The sequence below is a fragment of the Temnothorax nylanderi genome, unplaced genomic scaffold (genome assembly GCF_030848795.1).
Source record: "Temnothorax nylanderi isolate EJ_2023f unplaced genomic scaffold, tnyl_v1.0 TNYL_tig0043_pilon, whole genome shotgun sequence".
Classification (NCBI taxonomy): domain Eukaryota; kingdom Metazoa; phylum Arthropoda; class Insecta; order Hymenoptera; family Formicidae; genus Temnothorax; species Temnothorax nylanderi.
Window position 1 is genome coordinate 960,166 of NW_027249105.1, and position 22,948 is coordinate 983,113.

At 44.1% G+C, this 22,948-nt stretch overlaps 1 protein-coding gene across 9 annotated transcripts in view; it reads left to right on the forward strand.

Annotated features, from left to right (window-relative positions):
* Lar (tyrosine-protein phosphatase Lar) overlaps window positions 1-22,948 on the forward strand; it is a 382,201-nt gene that overhangs the window by 245,472 nt on the left and 113,781 nt on the right. For 7 of the 9 annotated variants that reach the window (XM_071704649.1, XM_071704648.1, XM_071704647.1 and 4 more), the window contains exons 4-6: window positions 8,119-8,157; window positions 20,100-20,231; window positions 21,672-21,830. In XM_071704649.1, coding sequence (XP_071560750.1) covers window positions 8,119-8,157; window positions 20,100-20,231; window positions 21,672-21,830 — 330 coding nt within the window. The remainder of the gene's footprint in view (window positions 1-8,118; window positions 8,158-20,099; window positions 20,232-21,671; window positions 21,831-22,948) is intronic. The other 2 variants (XM_071704655.1, XM_071704652.1) reach the window with 1 other exon arrangement.

Sequence of the window (22,948 nt, forward strand, 5' to 3'; positions counted from 1 at the left end):
GTCTTTCATCAGCGGTCTCTCCTTCCCTCTCGATTCACTCCGTTTCGCTTGCTCGCCGCTTATGTTTCTCTTTCGCCACGTTGCTTAACTTGCAAAACTGTGCGAGAAACTCGTAAAGGAAAATCACGCGTGCGATTTCATCTTGAAGCTGCTCATGTCCTCAAGAAAATATGTAGTATATATAGTAATGTAAAGCCAGATTTATCGATCAATCTAAGCGAACGATTTCAAGATTGAACCTCATAAACAGTTTTTCTAAAGTTTATTCGCATAATTATCCTTTTCTTTTTTGCTATTATTAAAACATTTAGCCTCGCATAAGTCGACTCATGAATAAATTACCGAACGTTGAGCTGGATATTCGCACTTCCCCGCGAATATTGTTTCAATGCGGGTCCATTATCCACCCAAATCAGGGAACAAAATATTTGATTAAGTTTAATCAGATTCTCCAGCGTTACCCCGTAAGGATTAATGAAGTCGCTCTTTGAGAAAAGCGGTTGTTCATAAAGCGTTCGCTCGGAACGGAGCAGGCGAGGATAATATTTCATTCTCAGGCACGGAGTATTATTTTCCAATAATTCAGCTAACCGGCGAGGTATACCGGCCGAACAGTGGCTCCTGCTTTTTTCCCTATTTCTCGTGCCGTCTATATCTTTTCCTTTTTGCTTTGTTGCCCTGACCTTAGCCACGGTGCGCGCAATCGGGCGCAGTCCGCGTTAGCGTTTGCGTAGCGGTGGCTAGGCGTATTTTGCGGCGTCCGGTCCGGTTTGTAGGTGGACGCGGAATGCCGTCGCGCACGGTAAATTCTCGATGCAAATGAGATCCCTGATACGGCGCGAAATATAAATCCGAAAAACCCGGGGAGAATATTTATGTCCATTATCTGAGAGCCAAGCGAAATCGCTCCGATCCGTTCTCCGCTCACCCCTATACGCGCCAGAAATACGGTCAAGTCAGATTACATTTTCGGGAATATTACAGGAAAACCACTTACGAAATCGATTAACCCACTGTCATGAGATATCGGGATTGAAATATCGCGCGGCACGGTGCAGAGGCTGCGCCCGAAAATAGTAGTAAGATTTCTCGGCAAAATTATTCATCCCTTGATAATCGAGAAAAATAGCAAGAGCTAATGTATTTGCCTAATCCGTTTAAATATCCCATTTAATTGCCATATTCGTTTATAGAATTCAAATTGTGTATTACATATTTATCTATGTATTCTGGTATTTTTTTTCAATGAGCAAGAAGAATTTATAAAACATGTATCCAAGAATCAAATTTAGAGAGGATTCGAGTTTATTTTTTCTGATATAAGACGCTGCTCAGTTTATCTGAGATTTTTTTCTTTCACAGACTGAAATTTTTATGTCATATTTATTAAATGTATATTTGGGTATGTTATATACATTTATGTAAAGAATTAAATCTCATTGAGTCTCACGTTATTCGTGTTTTATAAAGTTTGATTGAGATTTAGCGAACGCGGTGGCATTAAAATTACAGTATAAGTCCTAGAACAGAAGCTTTAATTGGTATAACAGTTTGGTTCGCAGTCGTTTTAATCGCATGCCCTCCATTATCATCTGGAACGCGTTCCTGGAAAGGATATCACGCGAAGCCTTTTGAGGTCTTTAACACGTCAGAAGTACCGACGTACCGAATCACCACTGGTCAGTTGCCCTAACAAAGTTGCCGACTAAATAAAATTACAGGCTTATGCCAGTAGGTCGTATTAGCATTATCTGATCGACCAAACGTGATTCACTTTCATAAAAAAAGAAAGAAAACGAGTATCGCACTAAGGCTCCGCAAATGCACCACATACTTGCAAGTTGCAACTTATCGATTGCCCTCGTACTTGATTCCTACATCCTCTCTCTGAAGTAGTATATTTTATTTTGAGGAAAAATATTTCATCTCGGATACCATATTGTGAGAAAAGGTTGGTCAAAGCTGGTGAGATTTCTTAATGCAGGATTTCTCTCGGGTTCGCGTGCAATCATAGGAAAAAGGTTCGAAGTTCATATTCCATGTACACAAATTTGAAATTGCGAGTTTATTGGAAAACCAGCGGAAAACGGAATTCGATATTACATGCATCCTTTCTCGGCCTCTCTCTCCGTTCTAGAAGCGCGTTTCCATTAATCGATATTCCATGGCCAGTTTTATCGAACTGTCCCCAGTAGATTAGAAACTTGACACACACGATGGCGTAGGCGCGGACCGAAAAGGTGCTAACTTCTCGAAACTAATAACCGATGTGACAAGCAGATTTCCCCATTCCCAATCGAAACCATTATTAAGCCATCTACTGTCCTCGCGGCACTTTGTCCGGATTGGTGGTTTCATCCCCTTCTTCCCTGCGTTCCTCGGGAAGCTCAAGCTGGGATTTGGCCAGGCGCCAACGTATTCATTCCAGAAACTAGCCGACCGATCTAAGGGGCCAATTATTTAATCAATTCCACTCTCTTAGCGGCCCGGGATAGCGGAGATGGCCCATTCGAAACGTGGAACTGCCGACAAGGACGTCGACGTCTACGACGTCGGCGACGACAATTGAAATCGGTCCATCTTTGTCTCGTCCGCGATATTCGGACCCACTTACCGACCAACGTTTGGACATGCTTCAAGGACGTCGTCGACGGGTTGTAGAATCTCGAACGAAATCCATCCTTTGACAAAGATTACGGTATCTCGAAATATCGGTCACTAAATCCAGATCAATCATTGCTCTAGTGTTAGCTTCATTCTCTCAGGGCTAACGAATGTAATGGCTAATGATAAGCACAGTTTAAGCGATTGCTACTACTCAGGAGCTCCGATATATCATTTTTTGTTTGCAATTATTATTTTTGTTAAATAAATACAAATGGTAAATAACTGCTATAAATGTAAATTGTTTATTTTTCATTAGTAACAAAAAATATTTATGTAATCGAATCATATATTTTCTCTGTACGTTGCAATTTCTAAATGTTATTTTAAGCTTATTTTAGAGCTTTCGAGATTTTAAATCGACCATGGGATAAATATAAATATGCGCTTGTCTATAAGCCCAGGTGTTATGAATGAACTGACAAACAAGCTATCTCGCATGATACATTCGCATATATTGGCCTATATTGATCGCGTATCATCATATCCGAAGCGCCACGAAGCAGGTTTAACGTCAATTAATTTGAAACTTCGGCACAGCAATTGCGAGAGAGAGCGAGAAAGAGGGATAGGGTGGAGGATGGTATATAGGATAGATGGGATTTCAGGAACTCGCGAAGATCTGAATATTGCCAATGAAATTAAGGGGAGAGCGAAGGAAATACGTGCCATGTCGTATATACCACCGCGTTACCCAGTTCCGCTGATAATGTTATAACTATATCGCAGTTAGATACGACCAATTTTCCACTTATTAGTTATTACGTATGTCGCTAAACGACGATTAGTTAACTACTCGATTGGAAAATGCAAACGAGGGAAGATGTAGTCGGAATCAGGGAGATGCTTTAATTAACTGCTCTGATCAACCATTTTATATTCATTGTTCATTCGCGCAAATGCATATTTTATTTTTTATTAAAATGGTATATATTATTGCAAATTACTTCCACAAAGTAGGAAAAAGATTGTATCGATTTCCAGATATTTTATATATAATCCATGATTTTATAAATTAAATAAAATTTTTAGTTTTATCTGTAGGATAATTTTACAGTCCGTGTAAGCGCGAAGCAGAGCGTCAATTGTATCTATACCGTGATACTTTAGACCCCTGGGGCTACTGGGATTAGTGAATAGCCTAAACTACCAGTGAGAACTACCATGTAGTTTAAGAAGTATTGAACGCAATAGGCAAATTTGCGCCGCCAGTGCCTCGTGGTCTCGCCGCGCTCGCCATCGTCGTACATCACTAGCCCCGTGAGAAACCGATACAAACTACTCACGCGAAATCATAATGTCGGTCATTAAAATTGATCGCGCGGCAGTAGCACAATCGCTGACATTGCCGAATTAATTTAAGTAGCTCATTGCGCCTTTGAGATTCCAATCGTTTAAACATTTTGCACAATTTTCACACATCATTTTTCGTTTCCTGCAAATTACCGAATATGTGATTCGAATAGTATTAAATGTTTAAAGCTAACTGAATGAGGTTTCGTAATGGTGAAAATTGAGCGAAACGATTCATTTTACTTCGACGGCACGAACTATTCGCGCACGTTCCGCGTATAATATCGCAATAAGCCGCGATTTAGCGAGTGTCGAGTCTGATGCGCCATAAAATTCCTTCCTCCGCCGTTCATATTGAGCTCCCGCGCCGGCACGAGCGACGGCGACGTCTTGCTTCCATTAAGATAGATATCCCTTCCCGTCGAAGCAGTTCCGTAGGAATTCGACGGCGTGAATGCGCGGTCTGATAGCCCGGAATGCCGACGAAGAAGAGACTGCGCGGAATGAGTGATAATAAAAATCGTGCCCATATATACACATACGCACGCATCTGTCAATCCGCGACGGAATGCTACCCCGTTGATGGTGTCAGAATTGCGGAATCTCCAGCGCGGACACGAAATTTCAATAACCGGTCTTCGAATTCTATCTCATCTTTACCGATTTGAGTATAGTCACGCGCGATTTTTACATTGACTTGCCGGAGACGATCGTGCGTTTTCTCAAAATGAGTCGCCCCTCTTGCCCTTCGCGACGGGTGGGAAACTCGCTTTTGTGCGCGGGGCGCGCAACCAGCTCGCATGATCCCGGACTCGAAAATACGATCGAGCTAACATACACACGTGATCGCGATACGTATCTCGGCGCCGCGCCGTGGCCGCGGCCACGTAAATAGGTCAGTTATATACGGATCGTCGAGCCACGATGCCGACATGGCATCGTACTCGATCCACGGTAACGGCGAACCTATTTTAAATATATATTGAATTAAATGCGCGAATGTGTTTCTTTCGTCAGCTCTGTTTTTCCTTCTTCCTGCGTATTTTTTCACGGATGACCCACTTTTTCGTCATATAGAGTATTTACACGCGATTATTAAGATAGACAATCTTCATTTACGATCGGCACACCTATCAGATAAACGTCCCGCTTGTGCTGCAAAATAAACATTAAGGGAATATAAAACGAATTAAAATTGTTGTTTGCGAAAATCAAATGTTTGTTTTGAGCCAGCTCGATATTTTTTTTCTAGCGAATGGAATTGGAATGCCTGTGAACGGCATAGAAACGCCTTTGTCATCGAGGTTCGATGAGACGGCGCCACAATTCGTGATAACGAGATGCATGAGTTGAGTTATAGATTCACATTATGCCGGCCCGCATGGATTTCCCTCTGCCAACGGTGTGACGTATCGCGCTCGCAAGTTACCGCGCACGGCAACTTCGTCATAACGCCGGGGGCTGACGTTAATTTAACGTTAGCCTGCGGTAGGGGAACTAATTATAAAATGCATTTATATACTCGGTCGTTTTCGAATTTTTGTTCGGCGGTAAATTCCACTGTTTACTCAGTTTCGCTCGAATACCGTACTCTTTGAGACGTTACGCCCTGGCGGAAAGGAACGCGCACGTTTCTGAAAATTCTGAACATGTAAACTATTTATCATAAATTAACCGAGTCGGATTTTATTTCCATCAGATTAACATAATAAATGTAACGTCCGTGTACATGTACAATGTACCGTATTAAAAAGAACTACTTGGATGAGATGGAAAAAAAAACGATGCCCGGGTTCATCAGCCGGAGTCGCTTTGGCGTTCCTGATTCCCATCATAAAAGCCTCCCAGCTCCCATAGCGACGGCGTGGCAATTTTCGTGTTTCACATCCCGTGCCTGTTGTACGAGCGTGTAAGGCCTGTAACACGTAACTTTTTATGATCGGGAAAATAATCTCGCGCAATACGGTTATAGGAGCCCCGTCGCCGATACACTGACATTACTCAGGCGCATAATTCCGCCCGCCCCCTTGCGCAAACTTATTTACGTCTCGCGAATATAAAACGGGGCATAATGACTCCTTATCGGGAACGAGAGTCGTCGTTGCCTCGATTATTAAGAGCGGGAAATTCAATGAGTGCCGTAAAAGCGAGCGCGTAAAATCGGGGAAAGTACGCGCGAGCGCGTAACTTGTCGCTTCCGTCGCGACTGTCATGAATAATCGTAAGATATAAACGCCGGAATCAAGCGATGAAACGGAAGCAGAATGGCCGAGGATTATTATGACGGGAACAGCGTTATGTCGCGAACGAACGGGAGACACGATAAAATACATCGCCTAAATACTCTTCGACGTCGATGGGGGAGAGCGATTGGGCTGTCGTATTCCCACGGAGGTGAAGGCATCTTAGCGGTAGCGAAGGGTGCAAAAGGGCATGAGTATAGCGATACCACGCCCGCGTTATTATACGCCAAGTTAACGACAAGATTGTTTCTCAAAGTTAATTTACATCCACCGGGGGCCCGTCTAAGAGAAGAGGCAGCGTGCCGATACCTCCTCGCGCACAATCTTGTCAAATTAATATCCCGTTCTATTCGTGGGGAAATCTCTTCGACGATGAGAGACGACGCGACGACGTATGCTCGCGTCGAGAGCTCCGCAATGGAATAACAGCGGTTTGGTTGACGTGCGCGCCGAAATGGCGACATCGCGCTTGCGTATCTCGGGATGCATCCGCCTGTTTGTCTGCGAGAAGCTTCACGCATGAAGGAACGCATTTGCGTTATTACGAAAAGTGTTGTTGCAGAATGTGGATTACACACGTCTTTGAAATTATTACATACCTACTCGTGGCGTCTGGCTGGCTGAAAAGCAATTAAATTTTGTAACGCGATTAAGAGATTAAGACACAGGCAGACGAACAGGATTGATATTGAATTTATAGAAACATCACTAATATTACCATAGATTATTCTTAATTATTAATATTACGATTATTATAATATATTAATATATTTTAAATTAAGAAACATAAAATTATGTTTCGAGATAAAAGATATGAGAAGTATAAAATGATGAGTAGAGAGAGAGAGATAGAATTAGAGTATAAATTTCATTTGCTAGCTTTTAATAATAAATCATTATCAGATCTCTACTATCTATTCTAGACATTTTATAATTATATATTTGATATAATATGATTATATAATTACGAATGACTGACAGAACTAATAATAGATGAAGAATAACGATAAACCTACGATTTTCTTTTTGGCATAATTTTGGCAAGAATTATAATTTTCCGCTTTAATTTCTCGCAGCGCGGATACTTTGAATTTTAAAGCGCGCCATTGGCGATTCATTTATTCGCGCGAACACGAGGTAACGACCGTACAAGAATGAATACTAAACATCGAGCGTAAAAATATCGCGATCGCCATCGACGGTTATATTCCGCGAATAGGAACGCATGCGAAAACGTATCTCGCGCTTTCACGCTTTTCCGAGAGCTTTCACGACAGCTGCCGACCAACTCGCAAACCACCAAACGCCCCTACCGCCCATCCTTCTTTCACCCCCTGCCCGACCCCTTTTCATGCCTCCCGAAGGTTCGTGCAATGCCCCGACGTTTTCACACACGCGAATATTCCAAGTCGAAGGAGATCGACACGGCTCTCGAGAGCGCGACTGTATTATCGAGGGATGCAAGTCGCGTGTCGATGGCATGCCTTCGTGGCTTCGAAGTCGACGCAGTATGGCGATGAAATTCGAGAGGGATATCGAAAGCTCCCACGTATATTTCTTACTCCATTATTGAGCTTGATCAGATACATGTACTTGCGGCGATAAACACGAGAAGCATGGGAGACACTACCAATTTATCTCATTTATATAAATTTAAGTGCGTGCTTCCGCGGGAACTAATCAGTGCGCGAATGTATGCGATTAATTCCTGCTGCGTGGCCGTCTGATGTGAACGATATAATTAGATTAACGAAAACTGCGTTGGTTCGGCGGTCAGTACAGCGAAAGAAATGAAATGTCATGGTGTTCGTATCCGCGTAAACGCAAACACGTCGACGCACGGCACGCGCCGCGTGCCTGGGCTCGCGAGGCATCGCCGGGACGTTACGTACGACTTGACTCAACGAGCTTCTTTCAGGAAACATCAGCGACTCGCACTACATCACGTACATGACAAGTAAGTACAAACAACTCTCGTAACGGAGGTGGCGAGCGCCGGGGGACGCCCGATGCTATCCGCCCGGCTAACATCTAGGGCGCCGCTCGCGCTCGCGCACACGTACCCGTACGTAGATCAGCGTGGAACGAATGCGGACCCGTACGCGGCTCGTTTGGCAAAAATACACTCCCCCGTGCACGATAACGGGGTTGGAAGGGGGGGGAACGAGGTCAGAAGAAGTGGACCTCGCGCGCACGTAACATCGATCAGACTCGGAATCAGGCGTTTCGAGACACGCGCAGCGTGTAGGGGCACCGCGAGCTCCCGCCGCCCGCAAATCGGCCTGTTTTCGAGCACGGACTGGTCAATTTCACAAGGGGTTAAAGGGTGAGAAGGGGGGACTAGCCGGTATTTAAATTTCAAATCCACTAATGTGTATTTTTGCCCTGGGTCCCGCGGCCGTTCTTCGTCCCGTCTATCTGTCTACCTCTCTTTCCCACCGTTATCGGCCGGCTTTCTCCGGACGCTTTGAATTTCAAATTCGGCGCGACCACCGTGTCGGCCGTCGCGGCAACAACCGACTTTCGAGTGTTTCCACCCGCTTATGCGCTGTCATTTGTTTCCGTCGCCCATCCCCCCCCCCCTTCCAATCGGGTTATATGTAACAGACACCGCGATCTACGATGCGGCGGTATCTCTGGTTGGTACCTCGCACTTTTATTTATGGCGCCACCCGGTATGTATCAGAATTGATTCTGTGATTTATTTCGCGGCCGATAGCGACGCGCGGGTCCGCTGCCAGCCGGCACGAAAAGGCGAATTTCGAGACTACGTTGCGATCTCCTTCACTTTGAACGTTGCGTGCGACGTAACGATTACGTTATAATTTTCTCACGTCTCACCTTACGAGGCAAAGTCTGTTCGCGCTCGCTCGTTCCCGTACGCTCGGGGCGGTCGCGTAATAGTCGCCGATTGGAGTGCACGCATAACGAGAAGCGAGAGCGAGATACCGTCTTTTCCGGGGGAAAAATAACACACTCGAGCATTACGCTAATGCGCTGCTTTAACGGCAATGTAACTCCGACGTTATCGTCGACTAATCTTCTGCCGGCAATGTCTTTTAACGGTTCTTGCCGGTCTTCTTAATGCACGGGACTTTGCACCTAATTGCACGCTACGGCTCGACGATCGCGAAAGTTCCTCCGCGCGTTGCTCGCGCGAGCAACGGCGGGAGCAAGAAAGTCCCCGTCCGGGTTGGAAGGGATGAGAGGAGGCACGACCCCCGGCTAATTGAAGCGCAATTAACCGCGTTAAAACGCCAAGTGCTGATTAGGGCGCTACGTCTACGTCGCAGGGCGACCTACTAATCTATGCGCATACGTGACGGCGGTGGTTCTTGCGTAAATTGAAAGTCGTCCTTGCCCTCTCATCGCTCGGCAAGAGTGCACTCGACCGCTGAAATTCGCCGAGGTATTACCCTTCATCCTCTTCGACCCTTGACGCCGTTAAGTGCACCGTCTATGAGTTTCTAAACGACGATTGGGTTAAAGAAATGGTTATAACGTTTATACAGCGATGAAAATAAAGTTATTTGATATAGAATCAAGAGTGAAATCTTCCAGTAAATGGTACAATCAGTAATTTCAAAATAAAATTAATGATTATTCTTCTTTTATTACTCACTAAACAGTACCTACAGTAAAGTAATTAAAACAAAAATATAAAATATGAAAGGCCAATCTCCGAGCAAGATAACGAATAGGTGTTGGTTTAATATAAATAATAATAATTTATTAAATGGCGAGAATAACAATCGTTTACGTTTTGACTTACTTAGTCTTCATCAGAAATCAGAACACACTGGAGCAAACCGATAAAGTTACATTACAATAAATATAATGTAATGTAACTAATGTGTTTTATCGGTTCGGCCCAGCATGTTCTAATGAAGACTAAGTAAGTCGAAACGAAAACGATTGTTATTCTTGCCATTTAATAAATTATTATTTATATTAAACCAACACCTATTCGTTGCCTTGCTCTGGAGATTGGTCGTATAACCTTCATATTTTAGTTTTGCTGTTATCGAGCATATATGTTTGTCTTTTCACAAAATTATAGCTTATGATAAGAGAAAGATTTAATAATTGCGTAACTTTATAATTATTTCTAAATGTTTCTTTCATCACAAACCCATAGGTTTAGAACTCAATCATTAAATAGCTATTTTATATTCAGTATATCAAATATTTCGGAAATTACGTGCAAATGTTATTTTTTAGTTAATTAATAAATTCTAGAATTAACGATACAATCATTTATTCTCATGTCAGGAAATCCAAACAAACATTAAAGGAAACCATTATAACAAATCAACCGAATTCAATTTTTATGTTCGTTGAAACGTAAGCGAGCGATGCGAACAAAATCTCTGAGTTTTAGACGAGTATATTTGGTATGTTACAAAGGAATGCGCGCGGCGTTGTATTGGGATTAGATAATTCAAGAAAGACCTCGAACGCGCGCGGCGGGGCCTCGTGAATATTCACAAGTTCGCCGAATTGCGGGGACTCTCCCAGTGGGACTTCGATTGTTCTCTCTGGTCGCCGCAAGAAGCTTCACCGACGTCGTCGTCGTCGTCGTCGAGACACTCGGAGAAACGCGAGCGCGGCTAAGAAACGCTAATTGCGCCGAAGATGCCGCTGAGACGCCAGCACGAGAACGAACAGCGGTAGAGACGCCGTCACCATCGCTATCGCTGCGATTTTACAATGAGCCGAAAGCGACGGTGGATGATCGCGTTTGGTTGGTCGGATTCGCCAGTGGCAGAGATCCGGCGTGGCGAGAGACGGCTGCGGAGAGGGTGTACCTACCTACTTATTTAGAATATTGCCGGCATACATCTGCATAAATTCAGCGCAGGCCCTTCGACATTCGCGTCGTACCAACTCACCAACCCCCTCCGGACTTTACTCGCGGAGACGCTCTTAGGTCAGGGAGAGGGAACGGTCGTTCGACACGGGGGGTTGTCCCGCCCTCCCGTCGTTCCGCAGCCGCCATCAGCATCATACCGCTCGTAAAGAAATCCCTCGTGACGCCGCCTGAAAGCTTCCCCGGGGCGCGAGCGCGAGAGGGTAAAAAAATTTGAGGCGCGTCGCCGCGTTATAAAAATATCTTCGACGCGCGAGCGTGTATTATCGCGCGCTCGCGCGGGGGAGATTAAAGTATCCCGGCAAACGTGCTCGATAACCGATGATCCATTCCCGACGAATGCGGGAACGCGCCCCCGCGGTAGATAGATAAGGTAGCGAGGTATATAGATGGAAAAATAAACGCCGCAAGGCCGTGGCGTGGCAAGGCGAGGCAAAGCGGGGTGACGAGAAGGGGTGGTATATTCTCTTGACGGTAATATCTATATTACATGAGGTAGAGAGATGGGGGTGAGAGCGGGAGAGACAGAGGGAGGGAAAGAGAGAAGTACAACCTACTGTATATGCACGCGGGAATTACGCGAGTTCCGATAGGAACGTGGATGTGCGCGCGCGGACCGCTCGCGCCGCAGGCCCCGTATACATATTCAAATTGAATTATACGCGCTACCAGACGCGTTGATTCGAAATCATTCGACGGCTTGGTATCTCGAAAACAAGCCAGTATCGCCCTCCCCCGTCGGCGTCGGGTCCGCCCGCTCCGTCCCCGTGTGAGTTTCCGCTCAACGGGACTGTCGTTCTCTACCCTGACTAATGGAAATTCTCTGCGAGAAGTTGGTTAAACGCATTCGCTTTGCATACGTATCGAAGCGCGGCGGTTGTTGTGCTATCCCGTCCGACTTCGTGCTCCACGCGTGCAAAAGTGATGCATCGATGCACCTATCGAGGAATTTGGAAATCGCGATTCAGTCCCGGCGTGTCTCGTCGATTCGGATGCCTCGGCGGGTTCGGTTCGGTCAGCGACGAAACGTAATTATTTGATATATGTATATCAGAGTACCACAGGAATCAGAGTTTCTCGGATTCTGTTCCGAGTTTCTGTTTAATGAAATAAATCACAAATCGAAAAGAAGAGAAAGAGAGAGAGAAGGAAGAAAGAAGGGAGACAGAAATAAAGAAAATATTGCATCAAGAAAATTTGAAATAGAACGCCACAACAAACAGTGATTCGCATTGTCGGTGATAACATCGCGGATACGGAAGATCTTCGTCGAGACGAGTCAGGTCGAAACAGGCGGGTTGTATTCACTCCTTCCCGGCGAGAGGGACGAGTGAATAAATTAAGAAGGTGCCAAGCACGGGAAGAGTAACGAATCTTCCGCCGTGTCTTCTCGTGTCGCCGTGGAAATTATTCTTTCCTCCCTCGCGTTGCACGGCGCGTCTCTCCGCCACCGTTGTTTATCTCATTAAAGGAACGCGGAAAACGGATAATCCCCCGGTTGACAAATCGCGCCCGGCGTCGACGGAGTCGGTTCCCCGTCCGCTCCTTTCAGCGGCGTAACTTTATCGCGGGAAGAAAAAACGAACGAGGTGGTAACGGAAGCGCCGAGCGGAAAGGGGTTTTAGAGTGCCGGCGACGTTAGGCGATGGATAGGGAAGTAACCGGGCCCAGCCTTACTGGCGGATACCAAGCTCCGTCGTAATGGACGCTTTAATTCCAAAGGAGAATAAATTGCAATTTTTCCGACCGTGCGGCGTCAGTCATGGAACCGCGAGAACGAACGGTTCCCTCGTTAGTTGTGCGAGCGGCGTCAAAGAAAAATAACGTGATTCAGTTGAATAGTATGCGCCGTGTTAAAAAATCTTGAAACGATCGGAGTTAATGAGATGATGTTTAACGATTTGGTTAAATGAAGAACACATCGCATCTTTGAGAAAGATTTGCACGTAATCTCATATCTGTGTCAATTCAGTTAAGAAATAATTAAAAGCCCCATTAAATATTTTTGTCGGATTTATTAAGATCTTTCTAGCGCATGTATTTTACAATCAGAATGTTTCAGTGAAAATAGCCTCGAATCGCGCAATAAGAATCGATGGGGTCGAAGTATTCTTAGTTTAAACCAGTTCCCAGAATTCGGGTAATCGTGTTCGATTTCTTTTCTTATCTATAGATAATACGTCGATGGTATAAAATAAATTGCCGCTTCTATTATTGGAATTAATATCTATCTCGGCCGGATGATAGTCCAGAACAAATCGTGAGTTATATTTCGTTTAGCTCTGAAGCTTTAACTGCTGATTCTTTTTTATCCACGTGTTCAATTTTCTTTTATAAAAAAAAAGTACGCGTCTCGAAAATGTCGATTCGTATTAGCGACATATTTGTCTAAAAATACAAGTCAAAACGAACGAATGTCAAGCGTATAGAAAAAAAATATCGACATTATATTCCCATTTTATTTCATCAATTTAATTACATTTGTTTCGTTCAATATTTGCTCAAATGACCGTATATGTTTTCTCATATTACGTCGATGAAGCCGCTCGCGCGCCGGCAAAATTTTCATTATTTTAACCCGGCCAGATTCCACTCGGCGTTGTTAACACATCATATTCGAGCAATGAGACACAAGTTCACCCTTACGCCGCGCTCGACCCATCTATCTCGGCCAAGTTTGAAATGTGTATCAGCACGCAGAAGAGCGTGGATGAAAATCCATTTAAATTAAATTAATATTTACCATACGGCCGAACGGAAAGAGATAGCGCGATCGTACGCACGCGAGTTGAACGGAAGCTCCTACCTGGGATTTTAATACTAAAATGCAAATAAATTTCGCGTAATTATCTATGATAAACCTGCATTGTATTCGCACATGTGTATATTCGCCTATCGAATGCATTATCCCGCGTCCTCTTCTCCCCCTACTAACGTCTCACCTTTGTGGACACCTTTTACCCCCGCGGACGTTATCGTTATACATATGCATGTATAAATAAACGTGTGTGTGTGTGTGTGTGTATATATATATATATGCATAAATAGCCGCGTTTACAATCAATGCTAAGCGAGTGGAAGCGAGATGACATCGGCGCGACGACTCTGTAGCTGCATCGGAAATTGCACACACGGTGTATCGACCCGACAAGCACGAACGGCACGAAATTTCGAGCGAGCCGGCATGGAGGTTCGTCCTCTTTCGAATTCGGCCGTGGTACCGGCGAGCCCGAAATGACTCCCGATCCGTAATTACCGCCCCCGCTTCGTTTCCATAAATGAGCCCTGCGTACGTCGCGCCGCGCGTGCTCGCGTTCACGTGTTATTTAGGGGCCGGGCGTATATCAGAATCCGTTTAAACGCATCCCGTATTTGTTTCGCGATTCGCCCACCAAAACTCGTCCTCGACAGCCCTCGGGGAACGCGTTAATGTAATTGCCGCGTATTTTCAGTAATATTCCTACAGCGGCCGCGCGTTTTCCGATGCGCGCCGGGGTCTTCGTTGAAAATCATGGCTTTAATACGGCTGCATTTTGATATTAATTAGCGATAGTACCGCTCGCACGGGCACGCCTTTCAGGGATTAACCACGTGACGAAATTGATTGAAGCGTTACGTATCAGCACGGTCTCGATGGCCGAGCGGTCGATATTCTCTCCATACTCTTGCCGATCGAAAATTCTACGTATATATTTATTGCTGTACTTATTGGCGGCTCTTGGAAGCCTTCTTTTTTTTTGTACGATGTCACGAAGCATCGTTCGCGCGTGCGTTCGCCAGCCTCGAATCGATTTTATAATACGTTCGGTAGTCACTAACGCGTAATGTTATTCAAATCGCATGCAGATTGCTCCGTTATCGGCTACTTTTTCAATTACGACGTGGCGGGCTATAAAATGTAATGCCGACACCAGGAGCGAAACTTTTTCTCCAAGTTATCTGAGCCCGTGCCGAATAGCTATAAACTTTAAGTATAAGATATTGCCGTCGCGCATTTTTATACGGATTCGCGATCGATTCGTCGCGCGAAAAGTCGCGATCGCTAGCGTCGTACCATAGGGTAGTACGGTAGACTCTACTTCGAATGTCGGGCAATAGTGCGACATGCATCCAATACTGACACTCATCTTTACTGCGAAATGTTTCACGACCCGGTTACGTGCGTCCCCGATTGCGTTGGACTCTGACCTTTTCACAAATGACTTTATTGCGGGACGAGAAACATTTTCCCGTGTGTTGCACACAGAATTACGCGCGGATAACTTTCCGTGGATACACGAGGATCGTCCTGAAAGTCTTCGTCCTGTGTTACTATTTTCATTTCCGCCAGAGCGCATCTCTCCTCGTCCCTGGAATACTCTCTCACTTTCACTCCTTCTCTCTCTCTCTCTCTCTCTCTCTCTCTCTCCTCCTCCCTCCTCTCTCTCTTTAAAAGTGGTCCAACATTCATTTCGCGGGATGCAACGACGGCATGCCTCGCTTTTCGCAATCTAATTTTCACCGGCGTTTAATCTTTGTGTACACTCGCCGGCTCGCGTGCAACCCGGCAGCGCGAGAGTCTCTCAGGAAAGAGCAGCGAGTGTCGGGCACGTGCAAGCTTTTCCAATATTTTTCGAGCCGAGCTATTACTCCCGCCTTGACAACGTGCCCCTACACCTCTCGCGTGTTTTTCCCTTATCGTTTCAGTCAAAATCACATTCATCGGCCTCTCGTGCGAATTTTTTTTTTATCTTCTCACCGAAAATGATTTATTCGCGAGGAGAAGATAGCGGGAATGGGAGAATTTCGGATAAATAAATGTCAGCGGCTAAAGTAAATTAACCCTCAAATATTCGACGTATTTTTCGGGCTCTAATTCGTTAAATCGTTACATCAAAAATTACGCTAAATTAATCTTCACCACAATTGGGTTCATAAAGATTATATCCCCCGTTATATTTACGATATATATTTCCAGCTAACACAGTCAGATATGATAAATCAATTATTGGAATATAATAGGCTAATAGCGCCTGCGTTAGATACGTTTACGGTTGCGGCCAATGAATGTGTATACATTTACTAGCTTAATTTCGCTCATTCCAAATTAAACAGATATTAACTTGTCATTAATGATTCTAATTATTCGCATATCTAAAAACTCTTTCAAATTGTGTTAAAAGTAATTTCTTGCTTGTGCATAATAGAGAAGAACAATTTTATTATATTCCTGAATTTCTCGGAGAGACAACAGTTGGAAAAATCGTCTTGGATTATTACCGACGCGAGCTAGCTACTTCAGCATCTACAATCGAAAAACGAAGCAAAATGAATGCAGTGGCTAAATTACGCAGACAATTAAATGAAACAAATTGCACATTGGCACTGTTATATCCCCCGCGAGCTTTATCTGTATTGCATTTTGAATTGCTGACCAGACGGGGATCGAATCGATAGTATAGTTGCAGTGGGGATGGTCCTCCTTCGCGAACGACCTCTTTCCTATTTTTGTTCTATCCCTCTGTTTCCCCGTTCATCCACTTTTAATGGAATCGGGCAAACGGTCACTTTTAGCGGCGGAAGATCGAAAACTGCTGCAGCCGAGAGATAGACTCGGTATTTGCTGTGTTGGAATTTAACTGACACTCGCTTCTCCGTATACAGCGGAACTTTTGGAGATTCTGATCGCTCGGAAACGACATTCCGCAAATGGTGTCGCAAACCTTCCTCGATTGTGTATAATTTGCATTTCAATAATGTTGTCGATACCGACGCTGCTGTAAATATCTTTTCAAGTAAACGTTGTTATTCTTAGTAAAGTCGAGTATTGAAAAATAACATAGCTCGCCGACTTGTTATTATACTGTTCTATTTATATTTATTGAAATTTTATTATAATAGCAATCGCATTATCCACGCACATTTCGATAGGGGCACTACACATTTCCGTGATGTGTCTGCGAAAGTTACACTGCGAGTTCACGAGATAAAATCGCAGCAAATTGTATAAAAAGCATCGCTACACACGCACACGTACCTACGTGCACACATACGCGAAAACGGTAAGTCGTAGCCTTGTTGTACACGCGTGTACATGTACCATGTGTACACAGCGACCGTGGTCGACTAATGGACCTGTTACGAGCAATTCCGGTGGTACGACAATTGCGCGCGGAGGTACAATACGTTCGGATAAGAGTAATTTCGAATGCACAATTCGATCAAAAATTACCTGTGCTTCGTCGGCGGAATAATATTTAGCTTGAATTACGTCCGACCGAAGAGCGCGTGTGTGCGCATACGTGCGTGAAGTGTCCACGACCTGCGTTTGTAGATTAGAGTGGTCATACCTGTCAACTGTAGAATCGTCGAGTCTCTTGTACATATGCATTTTTTTGCAAGTTTAACTTTTCATCGCGAAAACGACGAGCTCGCACTCATTACTCGGCTACATTTTTATTCCTGTTCCTTCCACAAAAAAAGACAGTTTTTATCCATCTATATAAGGTTATTTTGTACTTTTTCTATTTGATGATTTTTTCGAGATTAAGTCACCATTAATAAAAGTTAACATAATTTATTTGATTTATCTATATGTTTTTCTTTTATTTTTGTATTTCTACCTGTTTGTTTTTTATAATTATACAGAAATTAATTTTTATAAAAACTTTAATTTTATAGAAATAATATAAACATTATTTGAGTGTGCCTATAATATTATATTATCACTTTCTTCGAAAGCAAAATTCTCACTCGGATCAAGAATATTTTAAGAGTACTTCTCTCGTATATTGCGCATCAACGTTTACCGCGATAAACTGCTATTATTTTTCGATACATTCTTCTTTTTATACCCGTTAAAGTGTGTCATTTGATGATACGATGGACAGACGCCGTTTTAAAAATGCTGCAATAAAATCTCACACGAGCCACGGGATCGCAAACTCTCCCGGAACGATTGCACTTTGGATTAAAAAGTTTTTTACTGCGTGTGATGTACTCCGACGTCGTAAAAGTATGTCTAATGACCCAGAAAAAGGAGACGCCGATGCCGCGCCGTGGCAAGTAGTATAAGTCGAGTTTATCGCGTACCGGGGTACCCGTAAACGTCGGGTAGATATTTTTCGGTCGTATAAACGATCGTATAAACGTCTCGGCATTAGCTCGACTGCGCCAAGATAAACATTCTTTTAACACCCTCGGCTGGAAAATCACATTTTATTATTATCCATTAGTCCTATTACGAATAGGCGTTTCGGCGTTTGAACCAAGCAAATCAAGATCGATGTTGGCACAACGTTCGACTGTAAAAAGATAAGATAAAAATTTGCTGTGTACATCTCGATATGTCTCGCCGCCAGCGGTCCACTCTCTCGCAGGTCGCTACACTTTTTATTCAAGCTCTTAACTCGCGAAAATAATACTCATAAACGACGTGTCGATTTTCCCGACGTAGGATCAACACGATCGAAAAGTTCCGAGACCAATTTAGAACGAGCAGTAGTCCCGTTCCAGATAGCGCATCTCTGGATGTCGTCCCTTCTCTACGATGATTCTCTTTTACGTTTCTCTCTCTCTCTCTCTTTCCTCTTTCCTCTCCCTCTCTCTTCTTCTCTTCCTCTTTCTCCGGAGACCGCTCGACATCGCAGCGAAGCGCGGCGTTGGTCTGACAAAGGAGCGCGTCACGTTCATCCATCTTGCACCGGCCGTCTCTTTATTCCCGAGGTTAAAAGCGGCGGAGGCAGTTTGGACTTCCCGCCGCACTAAATCCACTAATTTCGGTCACCGACTTCTGGCCCGGTGCATTCGTGTAGCCACCGCGCCGCGCCGCGCCGCGCCACGCCGTGCGATCGATGACGGGAGAGATACGCCGTTCTCGCCCGACGAGTATAAATTTCGCGAGCGCAATCAGATCGGACTTTTACGACGTTAATTCGTAGAAGGCTGCAAACGCCCGCTCGGAACCCGATACAATTATCGGGAACGTTATTCTCGGGATCTCGATTCTCTTTCGGGAAGCGCGCGGATACGCTTTCGCTTTAAAACCGGAGTGTCCCGCTTTTCGGCCAAGCTAGGCTCCGGCCATTTTTACATATCGAGAATTTTCCGGCTTCCGGACTTAACGCTCGGGTGTGCTGTCCGTCTTCTTCTATATTTTAACTAAAATCTACGAAAGCCATTCTAAATGATGAAAAGTAGACTAATGACCCGAATTTGCGAGAAAGAGACTAATTACCCAAGCAGAGTTGATGTAGAAAGAAAATATCTGCGTAACCGAGGACTGCAATTTTCCTTTGCAAATTAACGTTTTCCTACGCTGGCCGAGCGAGCGAGCGAGCGAGCGAGCGAGCGCAACCGTGAACTTTTTACTTAAATTTTAACACGAGAAACGAGAAACGTTAAAACGCGCAATTTTCATGAACGAAGGGTCCAGTTTTATATAATTTTCTGCTACTTTACGATTCTTTATAAAACGATCACTTGATTTCCAGTGCAAATAGCTGAAATAATCTTTATCTAAGTACAATGCCACAATTTTATTCTGCCTTTTAGTACTGTTAATTTGAATTACTATTAATATTTTTATTATACGCAAATTTAATAACTTTTTATTGCATTCGAAATAAATTGGATGATTTAATATGAAAAAGACTGCAAGTGTCATAACTATTTAAAATTATTTTTTATCGTCAAGCAAGTTTCATGTAATGAAGGCAATATCATTGTGAGAAACTGTAGATAGAAACTGTACATAAAAACGGTATTTAAGACATGTTTTACAAAAATAAGCTCCAAATGATAAAAAATAAAATAAAATAATCATATCAATTAAAAAGATACTCGCAGGCTTTTTGTATTCTCTAATCTATCTTCTATTCTTTAATCGGCGAGGAAAAGAAAACCTTATTTTTGCCATGAAATGCGTGTTAAAGCAGACGAAGTCTCAAAATGCGCCTCAAATAGCAGCCTGGCCGCATGACCATCACACAGAAATCCTATTGTAAGCCGACGTCTAATCAGAGAACCCCGCGTGTTCTTTTTGTTCACAGGTCCGCCGACGATCCTGGTGAAGCCACAATCACAGCAGGTGAAGGCAGGCGGAATAGCGAGCTTCTACTGCACTGCGGAAGGAGCACCGCCGCCCCAAATACACTGGCGAAAGAACGGCAAGAGAATCTCACGTAAGTCCGCGCACTTTCGCACATATTCTCCTTCCCTGTCTCCGACCCGGTTAGCGTCTTCGAATTCGTCGCCAACGGTTCGTTGAGAATGCTCGAGGGTGCAGCGCTCTTCGGCCTTCGACCTGCACGCGAAATCTGTATCTTCTCGTTTCACGAGAACCAGAGACGCCGCGGTGAAAACGAATGAAAATTTTATCTAAATTAAAAAGTTCTCCTGACCTGGATTCTTCGCTTTTCATTTTCACGTCTTTCCCGGTACCGTTTCGTCCGCACGCGTTCATCCATTTTGCCGCATTTCTTCCTATATCGTGCATCTCGCTTTCTCTTAGTCGATTCGAACTATTCTTAGTCTCTGTCCAAGTGATTTTTGCACTCGTCCACGACGGAAACCGAACGAGTTGCGTTGGATGTTTCGCGAAATGCATATGTGTATCTGATCTTTTTGTCAGGCTCCGTACGACCAAACAGTTTGCGACAGCTCGACGTACTTCCATAAACCGAATTGCAATGACCAGGATAGTAACTCCTCGAAAATAGTTGCATATATTGACCTCCGGCTTAATCCATTCGTAATATAATAGCTTTCATAGAATTTGAATTCTGTTCCTGTAATATTCATGAATTTGTGGTTAATTCGTTTGACCTTTAGTAAACTAGGAATTAGGAATATATTTCCATAAATGAGTGTTATTTTAGGAAAGCCGAAAAACAAGTTTTTGATTTAGTATCTTTTCTGTCAATCAAAACGTTATTTTCTGACAGTATTTCTTGTAGATAACTGCCAATATCGATAGACTGTTAATTGCTAAACATAGATAAATTACTTGAACCAAGTGAGCCACTTATCGAAAAACTCGGAAATGCCAATTTGAAGATCGAATCTCGAGCTTCGTATATTACATTCTCATACGTTCGGAAGAACCAGCAAATCCCGCGAGATGATCCCCGATGACGCGCAATGGTTTCGCATAACATTCGGTCTGATCCGCGGAATGTATGTGCCCGAGCGATCACGGGTCGGTCCATATTCGTCGTCGACTCTCTAATCCGACGAGGAACACCCGACGAGATAATGGCCAGCGACCGCTTGTAACATTCTGGACGCCAATTCGCGGTGAGTGCGGACGGACGGCGCGGACGGGGGGAGACGATAACCGGGGCGGGCCGCCCGCTCTCGAAATTTATACAGACGCGCGATCCAATTCCCATTCAATATTTCTCGGGCCGCGGAATTGGATACGAGAGGACACACATACCTCCCTTTTATTAGATTCCGCAACGGCGCAATTTTCGATCTTATATCGCCCGTTGCCGCCGCGCCGATCATTTTCGCGCGCGCCCCCCCTCGATCGTGCCGGTATTTTTCCTCGCCTTTTGTGACGAGGGTTTTCCTTTTTACGGTGCCGACGTCCGCCTCAATCTTCCGTCTTATGTCGACAGAATCCCAGTCCCGGTATGTGGTGCACCAGTATGAAAATGGTGCTTTACTGCGGATCGAACCTGTCAAGCCGGGGCGCGACAATACCAACTACGAGTGCCTAGCTGAGAACGGAGTCGGCGACGCTGTTTCAGCCGAGGCGACGCTCACCGGTTACGAAAGTAAGTGAGATTGCCGTTATTATCATTCATTCATTTGCGCTGATAGGCGAGCGAATCCCCCATTTCTCAGCGAGGAAAATCCCATTTCTCAAAGGGAGATTATTTTTGATACAATCAACGCCTTCCACTTCTTAATTACCATATACTTGAAGACGAAAACAAAAGGAAAGAGATCGTTAATTTGCACGTCTTCAAAACTGATTTAGCCTACTTATTTGTCTCGCGCGTTTTCTGATTAAATAATGAATATTATTAGTTCTCGCGAGATTCAAACATGCTTTTTCTGTAACAATTTTACTTCGAGAGCTCAGCTACAAATTAAATAATTCTCTGCTATTGTCTTTCATTTCCATTTCAAAAGTTCATTTAAATTTACTCTGCGTCCTTTTCCGATAAAAATCTGCTCTGTACGAAAATTATAAAGTGCCCCAATACGCGAGAAATAGCAAAAATTTACAAACTACCGCAGAACATGTTATGGCTTATGATATTTTTATTAATTACGATTGAACGAAATAAAGTATGGAGATAATTGTATCCTTTGCAAGCACGAAGTCACGCGTATAGCGAGAATATTCCGCGAACAAAACGTACCTACGTATACATATGCCAGCAAAAAGAGATATATCACTCAACCTTGTCGCGTAAAATTTTGCTTTTACGACAGCACTGCATGAAAGAAAGAGAAAGGCCCTTATTCTGAAACTGCATGTCCCGGCATAATTTTCGTCGGCAGGCTTGTACTCAAAAGGACTACGTTATACGATACGATGGAAAGTTTTAGTTTTATCCTGCCGGTGGTAGTGGTAAACCGAGCACACGGTTTGTGTTTTATAACAAAGTCACTTGCCTTGGGGATAGTTTTCCCGGACGATATCGCGTAATAACTATTAGCGCTATCGGGGACGTCGCTACGTTGTTTAATATTTAAAGGAAGCTTCCGGGACAGCTGCTACCGTTTGGTAATGTTCGAAGCTTTAAGCTTCCTCCTATCTCGCGTGTACTATGGAGTTTGACTGCGACGCGCGCGGATAACGGCTTCTGAACTGTTTACTGATTTAGAACTCACTTAAACGCACTCCGAGTCGACGTGGACGATGATGTATCATTCATTTGTG